The sequence below is a fragment of the Lygodium microphyllum genome, chromosome 8 (assembly GCF_053477565.2).
Source record: "Lygodium microphyllum isolate KBCC chromosome 8, Lygodium_microphyllum_v1.1.10, whole genome shotgun sequence".
Taxonomy (NCBI): domain Eukaryota; kingdom Viridiplantae; phylum Streptophyta; class Polypodiopsida; order Schizaeales; family Lygodiaceae; genus Lygodium; species Lygodium microphyllum.
In genome coordinates, this window is record NC_141142.1 from 160,518,662 (window position 1) to 160,530,289 (window position 11,628).

Genomic DNA, 11,628 nt, shown 5'->3' on the forward strand with positions numbered 1-11,628 from the left:
ATCTCTGCTTTCATTTCCACATAGATGTTCTAAAGTGCTCAAACGCTTCATTCTTTTCCTTCATAAAATATACCCATAGCTTTCTAGAACAATCATCAATGAATGTGACAAAGTATGAATTGTCTCCAAGAGATACATTTTGTGTAGGCCCCCAAATATCTATATGCACAACATCAAGGATATTTTCGCTTACATCTCTGTCATGTGAAAAGGGTTGTCTTGCTTGCTTACCAAACTGACATGCTTCGCATACCTTATGAAATTCTGCAACTCTAAATGTAGGCAAACCTGTAACCAACCCTGTACATTTGCATGTCCAATGCATTTGTGCCAAATTTCAATATCTGCAACAACATCTTTTCCTTTAGCATACATAGCAGCATTCATAGTAGGAATTCCAGCATCCAGAGTAAACATATGTCCAACTCTACTTCCCTTTGCTACCAACCTGCACTTGTCATTGAAGTCTTCTACAAAGCAGCCCTTTGCATTAAATCTGACTTGTAGCCCTTGCTCTACCATTTGACCGACTGACATTATCACAAAACTAATACCAAACAGTAAGCAAATCTTCTACAACCCTTGACCTATAGTGCACAGCAATACATCAGACAGCCTTTTTCACTGTTTGCTCAATAATACATGCAATCTGTAATCAGTTTGCAGATAAACCTTCTGTTTATTTGCTGGTAAACACCTTTGAACTTACAGATCTGAAATCTGTAACATGTGCACATGTATACGATAGACACAACTAAAATTGTAGGGTATCTCGAACTGCTGCCCGCAACCTTGCGGCTCTAAAACGGGGCCTGAAACGGCCTCTCAGATGCCCAAAATAACGGGGGAGAATCCTAAAGGGCCAATTTACAGAATACACACTGCTCTTCGTGCACACCAAATCTCACTGTAATCTGAGATTTTTGCTCTGCCCTGATCCTGGTGCCTCCACAAGCACTATCCAAGAGAGAGAGTGGAAGGATGGGAGAGCTTCTTATCCGTGGCTTGCTTGCTCGAACCTTGCTTCTTCTCCTTCACTTCAGCCTTCGAAATCGGCCTCTCTCAGTAGCGCGGCTCTGATACCATGTTAAGAATCGCATGGTGGGGGGACTTGCTCAAGATGCTATGCCGAACACACACAGAATGCACTCAAGAGACAAGAAGAGAGATGGAGGCCAAAACGTTTTCTTGCTGGTTTCTTCTTCTTCTTCCACACACTTTACAATGTACACAAAGTATAGATAAGATACAACATAAAGGAAAGTGGCCTACTAAGTCAAACAATGCATAACTGACTACACTAGTCGACTGGCGCTATAACTATGCCAGCTGTAAATAGGTGTAACAATCTAAATATAATAAGTAATGAATCAATGGCCATGTGAGAGTCATAATGACCACCGACGTGCTAAGTGTAGATGTGTGGACCCATCTAACTAGGCGGTCTATCATTAATGTCCACATGTGTTGAGCTTGTCATTTCAACAGACTTTCATTCTAATGAAGATGACAAATGTGATAGCCTTGTATGCAATGATGATGAGATTGCCTCATGGGCCACCCTCCAAAAAAAGGGGTTTAAAACCAGCTGACAATAATACAAGGAAGTCTAATAGGAAAAAGAGTCCCAAGTCACATAGACAAAAGCTTGCCGATTGTGCGCCCTTGACTTATAAGGATCATTGGTCCATTAATGATTTCAAGTTGCAGATGTTGAGCTTCACCTTGAGAAGGAAATGATTGAAGTACAAGCTTCACATGGTTCCTTCAATTCAGTCATTGCAGGTAGGTGAGCAACCATACCTTGCTTGTGCATCTCGTTCAACACTGCAAATCCAAAGTGTCCAAAACTTTCATGCCAAAGCTTACTTGTGCCCACTCCAACGATGGTTGTAAGAGCACTTAGCTCATATAGATCGTTCCTTCTTTCTCCTTTACCAACAACTTTTCCATCACTGCCAAGAATTTCTACACGTCTTCTTGAACCTCACTTCATGACCAAGATCAGTTATGGCAGCAACTGATAACAGATTTCTCCTAATTTTGGAAACATACAACACATTTGAAAGCTTTTTGACATCACCATTTGCAGCAACAAATGAACAAAGCTCTGTGGTAGGCCTACATGGCTAAGCATATTGTGTACACGCTCCTAGATGGTTCTATTCATCTGCTCAACCAAACCATTCTAGGGGGATGGTGGGGGCGGTTAACAGACGCTTAATACCCCTCTCATCACATAACTGCTCAAAAGCATGTGAGACATACTCACCCCCATTATCTGTCCTTAGGCATTTTAGCCTATACCCAGACTGGTTCTCAACCAATGCAAGCCATCTCTAAAACACACCCAAGACATCGGATTTCAGCTTAATGGGATAAGTCCCAACTTTTCGTGAAAAATCATCTATGAAAGTAACAAAATACTTTGCACCACCTATAGACTGACAAGGCATGGATCCACAGACATCTGAATGTATCAATGCCAAGGGCTCACTCATGCGTGGCCTACCAGATTTCTTATGCGTAGACCTAATCTGCCTGCCATAAAGACAATGCTCACATGAATCAAAACATGCATAATCAAGAGACGATAATTACTGTAAACCAAAAAGCATTTTCATTCCCTTCAAAGACATATGGCCCAAACGGGCATGCCAAAGAGATACATGTGGAATAGAACCCACAGACAAAACATGATCAAGGGAAGAAGCGGATACAATCAAGGGATAAAGATTGCCATCCTTGGCACCTCTCACAATCACAAGTCTACCCACGAGTGATCTTCCATGCAGAGTCTCTAAAAGATATATGATAACCTACATCATCAAGCTGTCCAGCTGACATGAGACTGTGTGTTAAAGCAAGTACATGGCGTACATCCTGCATAACAAAATTGCTGTCAGAAGGAAACTGCAACCTAGCATCACAAATGCCCACAATATCAAGAGAGCTATCATCACCCAAGCGCACAGAACCCGAAACAATACGGTATTGAATGAAACCACTCTCGATAAGGTGTCACATGAAAGAACGCACATGAGTCCAAGAGTCAACACTGTGCATACATAGAGTGTATCTTTGTCATCCGCGAAGCACAAGAAGAAGCTGCAAGGATATAATCATCAACATCCTCAAGCTGCATAACATTGATCTCTTCAATTTTAACACTTGACTTTGCAAGCACTATGTTGCGATCAGAAGACTTATCATGCATTGTCTTTCCCCTTATCTTTGCACCTTTCATTACACAGTTCATGGCATTGTGGCCTAGTATGGCCCTTTTTTCCACAATAGTGATAAGTAACATCTGCATTTCTACCACAGGATTTGCTACGTGACTTCCCACAAGACTTGGACCAAGATTTCTGAGAATTCCGTCCACGGCCGCTGCCACTGCCATGCTTTCCATATCCATCATTCCTGCCTCTAGCTGTCATAGCATGCGACATACGAGAAGCATCCAAATTCTTACGGTTAACCTCTTCCTGCAGAAGAGCACTCTCAACATCATATAATTTTAAGGTAGCAATAAAGGCACATAATGCAGTGCAGAATACATCCCATGACTCATTAAGGGTACCAAGCAAGAAAAGAGGAGTGACATCCTCTATAAAAGTGATATCATGCGAAGTCAAGTTCTTGAGTATAGCATGGAATTGACTCAAGTGAGCAGGCATAGTCACATTCTCCTTCATGCACAGATCCATAAGCTGCTTCAGCCAATACATCTGATTCACTAGACTTTTCTTGTCATAGAGATTCTTGATTTTATCCCACAACTGCCATGCACTCTGTTCTTCCTCAAATACATTGTAATGAACATGCTTTGTGAGAGAATACAATAGTAGACTTACATAACTTATCAAGCTCAAACCATTCCTCATCTGGCATAGTTGCAGGCATCAATCCGCTGAATCTCAATGGTTTGATCTGCAATTTCTACACCAATACCTGTCAAATTTGACTCTTCCAATAAAAGTAATTCGTACCATCAAGCTTAGTGATGTTGAAAATAGCATGATCAGTGGACGAACATCATAATGCAGACTGGAAGATTGCAGTCATTTTACAATTACTTGTTTAATACAAAAAATGATCAAAAAGTCACCAAAATCAAGAGAAAATATTAAGAAAAGTGTAACCAAAGCTGCTGCCCACCAAGTACTAGTAAAAATACATCATTTCAGAATATTTCAACATGAAAAATCAATGTCAATCCGGAGTTATATGCTTGCTATAATAAATAACAGCAAGATACTGTGAGAGTCAATTGCTGACCAAATCACTGTACCAAGTGAATAAATGACAACTAAGACATGACTAACCATAAACGGACATAAATCAGCACCAAACAGTCATCAAGACCCTAAGCAAACACCCAAACATGTCACCAAAGCATTCGTCAATGAGTAGACATACCCCCTGGACAGTAGGGCAAAGTATACATAACATTAGTAAGACTTGACACCAGTAGGTGTATGCTCACAAGAGTGCAAAGCCCAAGCTTAGGTCAAAAGCAACTCCAAGATATCAGTGCATAAACCATGCAACATTTAAGTGTATAATATCCCAAAGTCTTAAGTATCTGCAAAATGCTCAAATAGCATAAACCTCCTACTCAATGTCGATTAAGCATACAAGATGCTCCCACTGGCACAAAAGTGGATAAACGAGCTTAACACCTCAATCAAACCAAGTCAAAGTACCAAAGATAGATAACCAAGACAATGTCTCAATAGCATCCCAAGAGCATGGCAACTACAAAGCAACTATAGGTAGCATCCATGAGCAAGACATACATCCCAATAAAGATCTCTAACAACCAAAATAATATCCAATACAAAATTTCAAAATAGCAAATGAGAATCCAAGCCAAGTCTTCAGAGAGCACTAAAGCTCAATAAGTACATTGTACACTGTGTCAAGACAAATGCATCAAGCCGTAGGCGTCAGGTAAGCACATACCCAAAGAGCATATAACTGTCAAAGCATTGACCACTATCAAGCATAGACCAATGTCAATAAGTACATGCTTAAATAAGCTTAAGCTTCCAAAAGCATCCAGATCCAATGACAAGCTCAAAGTCGTTCCTAGATGATCAATACATCATAGCATAACCCAAGACATACACCTGAAACTAATATACATATGTCAAAGCATAAAAGATAGCTTCAATCCAAGAGTATTCAATATGTATTTATTGTTATAAATTGCGTATTTCCAATGACATAATCAAGCCAAAATCATAGCATAACATGTAGCTTCAATCTCCCAATCAATCGAGATGCAATAGGCATCAAACCAGTTATGTAATCATGCCCAAACAAGCATAAGCATAAACTATGAATATAGCACTAGCATCAAATGTCTGTGAAATGCTTATAACAGTTCTGAAACACTATTTTCAACCACCAAACCAATGTCTAATCTCAAAGTATCAGTGCCAAGTATCAATACATGTGCAAGAAGCCTAAAATGAAATCTAAATACGTGCTTAATGCCAAGCTAAAGCTAGAGCTGAAGTGGCTGAATGAAATCTGTCCAAAATTAGGCGCAAATGTGTATGATTATACTGTTGCTCTTACTGGTCCACGTAATAGATCTGGAGGGATTGGAGAGCTCAAATATGAGCCAAAGAGACCTTGGAACAAGCCTCTAATAGCTCGAAACCAATAGCAAAGAGATGAAAATTGGAAACTTCAATGGTAGCTGCCCTGTTTACCTAGACCTGTGGACTGAAATAAATCTCTGAAATAATGAGACCTAGACTTGGTGATGAGAGCTCAAGAGAATGAGCTATGACTACCAAAAAGAAGACCCAATGCAAATAGGGAGCCAATAAGAAGCTGAGAATTCCATGAGCCAAGCTCAAGAGTCGGAAAGCCAAGCTCTAATACTAGTTGAAAGGCGAGAATGATCGAAGCTTGCACGCGAGAGCAATGATGGAAAAGCAAGAGCAAGAAAGAGAAATAAGAAATGAAAACTCCAACATTCCCAATGTGTGATCAAGCCTTTTTTATTCAAACTATCATTAAAAGAATAAAAAATAAAGTAACAGTGACAAACATCCACCACCTTTAGTATGCAGTGGCCATGACTATCAATGTAGTAATACACAAGCAACTAGACAAAGACGCCTTTATCCCCAACAATATATACAACCAATGCGTATTAAACATCCTCCACTGATAATCCAATAGCATTGTAAATCAATTTACGAGTCAATATTTGCAAGAACAATGCATACAATCAATGTGTATCAAACATCCACCACTAACAATCCACTAACATTGTAAATCAATCCACAAGAGTCAATATTTACAACAATATATATATACATTAACTAAGCATGTATATGATCAAGGCTTCCACTATCTCTAAAGATTTAAAGTACAAGTGTATTCCACTAAAGATGAATATTGAATATCCAGGAGCCAAGCAAAAGCTCAATACATAATGTTCATTATCATCCAAATGCCTAATGACATAAATCAATACATTTGAAAGTATATGCTCGCAATAATCTTTCAAATCCATAAATAAAAAACCATCAAAGCAAATAGCCACTACAAATACATATCCAACCAAGCTCAAACTAAAACATAGAGCTTAGCATAAGCATATCCAAGGGTAATAATCAATGCCAAGTATTAATGCATCCATGCAACATCTTGAAAGTACATGTAAACACATAATACATAAGCTTTCAACTTGTAAGCTTGCTATCTACAAGATATAATAACAAATAACCTTCCAAACAATAAACTAAATAACCTTTTAATCAATTCAAAAGTCTTTACAAGCATCAATGTACCATCTAAACATAACAAACTTGCCCTATAAGCATCAATAGAGCATTTAACTAGTCAAATACATACCCTAGCAATAAAGAGCAAATTTATCCTAAACACCAATGAATAGTAAGTTTGCCCTAACAATATACAAGCATGACTTGAACAATACTAAACAATAGATCTATCTGAACACTAAACAATAGGTATGTCCTCAACACAATGAACAAAAAGTGTATTTGCAATACAATGAACAAGAGGTCTATCTTACAACATAATTAACACCAAATCTATTCTACAGTGTGAATAACAAATCTATCCTACAAAAAGTGAACAGTAAGCTAAAAAAGGATGAAAAAACATCAAAAAAAGACAACAAATCATGTGCAAATCACATTAATGGCTGTTGGTTGTTTACTACTATCACTAAGCTTAATGGTCACTTCGTAAAGCCTCAAAGGTTCAAGATAAAGGCCCTAATCAATGTTGAAAATGATAAAAGTGATCAAGGAAGCAACATGACTAACTTATACCTTATTGAATGGCTCCCATTAAAGTTACAAACAAAGCTTTTTTCACAAGCTAAAATGAATAGCAATGAAGCTCCTCAAATACCTACTTTGATACTAGTTGAAATATTAAACCAAAAATAAAAACACAAATGAAAATAAGGAAAGAACAAGAACCATGGAGATTCAAGCAAAAAAGAAAAGACCAATAAATGAAAACTCCAATACTCACAATGTAAGACCTACCTCATCTTATTCTATTGTTATGTCAAGAATAAAGAATAAAATGACATTGATGAACATCCTCCTCTTGAAATATACAAATGTGCAAGTATTGTATACAAGTTCATGTAGACAACTAAATACATGCAACCTTCAACCCTAACACTTTTGAAAGATACTCTTTTCAATTATGACAAGACATGAACCCTAGTACACCCATCCTCTCCCAACTCTTTACTCATATATCATAATATTATTAGTATCATTGTGCCTTCAACCCTAACACTTTTGAAAGATACTCTTATCAATTATGACAAGACATGAACCCTAGTACACCCATCCTCTCCCAACTCTTTACTCATATATCATAATATTATTAGTAGCATTGTGCCACAACACGTATTAGTTATGGATAACTTTATCATATTCTAACTTCTCTTTTACCAAAGATTAAAGTATTAGAATCCTAACATACAAGTCCCCGGGGTCAGAGGTAGGACGGCGAGCCAGCGCGAGTTCAACCAACCTGAGACAATTGCCGCAATACAGTGGGGCACTGCCTCTGAGAGAGACCAGGTCACGCAGAGATAGTCACGCGCAGTCAATCAAACCACTCGTATTGCCTCCTAATCCTTGGACCAGGTATACCAAAAGGACATGTACAAGAATGACCACCGTAAAGTACAAAAGAATGACACCCTGTTGAGAGAACACTTTGAAAATTTACGAGTTATATACGGAGCAAATACCATTTTACCTCTCACCAACTGGAACATCTGATGAGTGACAAGTAACCTCTGATTTCACTGATTGCATTCTGTTGCTGAATCCAAAAGGCTTCTTCTTCAAGCCCCTAGAACATTACTTAAACTACTGAAACAGCCAGCTTTGCTTCATACTCAGATCCATTTTCAAGGAAGGCAGGCTTACTCACCTGATCCAAAAGATGTCCATAGGGTTTGTGGCAAACAAAAACAATGTGTGGTTAACTGACTCACATATGGAAAACGCTCAAACAAACGTTTTAACACTCCACTGATTGGCATACATAGGCATAAGCGACTTCCTAGAAAAAAACTATTTCTCATTTGAATGATTTGGATGGACATCGTAATATTGAAGACCCAACTCCCTACAAATAAAAGTGTCTACAAAATTGCACCACTCAGTAGCCATCTCTGCAAATACCCAAGTGATCATCAAGAAACTTCCTAGGGAGCCAGTGAATGGGCTTTTGAAATCTGAGGTTAATTTCCTACAATGTGTCCATTTGTTGAGGCACATAAATTGCAGGTTTGCAGCAACTTTTGGCCATGTTGGTGGACCGCCATGATCAGAGCTCATCCTGTAAAGAAAAATACAACAGATAATCAAAGAAACAACATACTCTCTAATTGAGAAATGCCATAAACAAGATAAAGATAGTGCAGCTGTAACAGACTCTCATGTTGTAACAAAACTAAAACCCTTACATGAGCATCCTCTTCCTCGTCTGCATCAGAGTCTTGGTCATCCTGTCAAGAAAGTAATGAAGTACTTTTAGCCATTGTAAAACTGATACATTTGTCTGTCAGGTTGGATCACGGAAAACCTATTTCCGACCAAAAAACAGACCAGAACAGCCAGAACACTTGCTACGTAAGACTGGCACACCACTAACTTTTAGATGTCTGAAACACTAGTAGCGACACATCAAAAATGGAGATCAACCACCAAGGAAGTAATTACTCACATCATTATCCTCCTCATCGTCATCATACTTCTTAGAGTCCTGCAACAGATGGAAAACATGTATCTATAAGCATGCAGAACTAACCCATCAAATCATCTGTGCAGGAAAGAGCTGTCAATCAGAGATCAATGAAAGCTTCTAATCTCAAAAGCATTAAGAAACAAACAAGCACCTTCAGCATGACATAATACAGTCAACAAAATGTTAAAATAGGTTTGGCAACTGGGCATGCAGTGTGTAAACAAGGATGTCATTGTATGCACACTTATTTGCTGTTCTTTTCACTTTACCACTTCAAAATATTCACAGCAAACTCACCTCCTCTTTGCTCTTCTCTGCTTCATCAAAAGCCTTCTTTTCAGCCTATTCAAAAACATTAGAAATGTGTTTGACAAAGGTACATGAGGAGAGATAGATAGAGACTATGTAATTAAATAGTGCATATAGAGTACACACAAAACCCAATCCAATAAAGGGGCCTATACATAAGCAACAGACTGGGGCCTACACCATAATAACTAAGACACTCACCTCCTTATACTTCCCCCAGGTCTCCTCAGCAAGAGTACTTGCATATGTTGGATCATCAGTCACTAATATGTTGTCAAAAATGGAACCAGCTTTAACCTGTAATAAGGTGTCTCATTCAGCCATCCCGTCTTTAAGCATCATCGTAGCATTTCTTGGGAAAAAAAGAAAGTCATCATCATAGCAGCCTAATTACTTGTCAGTGTACCTGCCAAAGCTCAATGCCTACATACTTCAGACCCTCGAAAACATAAATCTCAGGATCATCTTCGAAATCTGTACACAATAACACAAAGCGCATGAGACACAGCTAGCAATTTATTTCTTCAAAAAATAAAACAAGCAGCAGGCTTTTGATCTCCAAACTACTGGCCCGCTGCTACTGTCTTAAGTTAAGACACAAGAACCCTTACACGGGATGCTGACTCCCAACAATGACTATTGCACGTTATTGTAGAACACCAAATTGACCCTTACCAGGATTGTCAATCATTGGAGCTTTCCATTTTCCCTTGTATGTAGGGTTCTTGATTCTCTAAAATGACAAAGGAGGAATCGACCATGAGACACTGAGCAATTACTCAAGCCTCTTAAATTATCAGTGGTGCTCTGCTCTGAGAGTGATGCTACACAGACAAAGAAATCAGGTAAGCATTACATGGGGAAAGACCTACCTTGGGCTTCCATGGACCTTTGTATTCAGGGTTGGGAATAGTAGGTGCTTTCCATTCACCATCCTCCTCATCATCCCAATCTTCTGGCTGAAATAAGTTCATAGTTAAGTCAGTACATAATACCAAACTAGACCAATGTTTCCAAAGATGTAGTTTGTAAAAAGGGAGGACAAGGAACCAACTTTTGTGGCATCAGGATCTGTTATTTCAGCAGGAATGTCATCATAGCCCTGTAATCACAATAGACAACTTCAGCCACACCCTACAGCACCTGTCCCTGAAAGACAAATAATGCAGAAACAACTCACCTCAGGCTTTGTATCTTCTGGATCATCAATGTATTCCTTGTCATCCCAATCTTCTGGCTGCAGCAGACAAATAGTACTGTTAACAAAACAATATCACCCAATAGATTTCATTGTAAGCAAAAACATAGAGCTGAAACTCTTACTTTTATAGCATTCGGATCTTTGATTTTCTGAGGAGGTAACATTTTCCAATCTTTGTACAGACTTCCTGATTCCTTCTCCTTGTTGTCAACCAATACACTGTACGTGTTGTCCGGCCTCAAGATAAGAGTATATACATGAGTAAGTTGGTCAGTCTCACAAGGAATATCCTTCTCAATAGGATGATTTTTCCCCTTGTGCGACAGGATCACATGAACCTTCTTGGTACTATAACCACAGATGTCGGGGCCAAACATTATACTGAAGATCAAAACACAGAGAAGTTACTTCACCACAAGTAACGATCAACTTACATCATCTGGTTGCAAACATTGTGCAATGATGAAACTAACCTGTAAGGTGTCTCCCCACCAAAAGTGGATTGATCCATCTCGCCATTTATTAGCTTTATATAACCACCACCACAATCAAGATCCTGCTCATGCTTGACAGAAAATTGTAGCACTAATGTCTTGTCTTTGTTGCTGAATTCTGGGAATTCAGCTGAAATAGCAAAAAAACGAGAATCTGGATTTGTTTGAATTCCTGCACATGATGTCCATCAGTGTCATAGCGCTCTAAATTATACTTACTCATGCATATCTAGATCTCTCTAAGGAACTGGTAAAACCGGTACCTTTGTCATCTGGATTACCAGACCACTTTCCGGCTGTGTGCAGCCAGTCTCCAGCAGCATTCTCACTTTTCTTCCAATCTGA

At 38.8% G+C, this 11,628-nt stretch overlaps 2 protein-coding genes across 2 annotated transcripts in view; both read right to left on the reverse strand.

Annotated features, from left to right (window-relative positions):
* Positions 1–2,603: 2,603 nt before the first annotated feature.
* On the reverse strand, positions 2,604–8,608 carry LOC148033072 (uncharacterized). The gene is made up of 3 exons (XM_087683806.1): positions 8,053–8,608; positions 3,858–3,933; positions 2,604–3,488 (listed from the first exon to the last, which is right to left on the reverse strand). The coding sequence occupies exons 2-3, from the start codon at positions 3,885–3,887 to the stop codon at positions 3,210–3,212; spliced, it is 309 nt and encodes a 102-aa protein (XP_087539932.1). The 5' UTR covers positions 3,888–3,933; positions 8,053–8,608; the 3' UTR covers positions 2,604–3,209.
* Positions 8,609–8,721: 113 nt separating this feature from the next.
* The window catches only part of LOC148033073 (calreticulin-like), a 3,726-nt gene continuing 819 nt past the window's right edge, over positions 8,722–11,628 (reverse strand). The window contains exons 2-14 of the mRNA XM_087683804.1: positions 11,547–11,628; positions 11,263–11,455; positions 10,912–11,170; positions 10,769–10,825; positions 10,643–10,690; positions 10,461–10,547; positions 10,264–10,321; positions 9,995–10,062; positions 9,790–9,885; positions 9,577–9,621; positions 9,259–9,297; positions 8,999–9,040; positions 8,722–8,871 (exon numbers count right to left, since the gene is read on the reverse strand). The exon at positions 11,547–11,628 is cut by the window's right edge and continues 26 nt beyond it. Of these exons, the coding sequence (XP_087539930.1) occupies positions 8,860–8,871; positions 8,999–9,040; positions 9,259–9,297; positions 9,577–9,621; positions 9,790–9,885; positions 9,995–10,062; positions 10,264–10,321; positions 10,461–10,547; positions 10,643–10,690; positions 10,769–10,825; positions 10,912–11,170; positions 11,263–11,455; positions 11,547–11,628 (1,086 nt within the window). The 3' untranslated portion in view covers positions 8,722–8,859. The remainder of the gene's footprint in view (positions 8,872–8,998; positions 9,041–9,258; positions 9,298–9,576; positions 9,622–9,789; positions 9,886–9,994; positions 10,063–10,263; positions 10,322–10,460; positions 10,548–10,642; positions 10,691–10,768; positions 10,826–10,911; positions 11,171–11,262; positions 11,456–11,546) is intronic.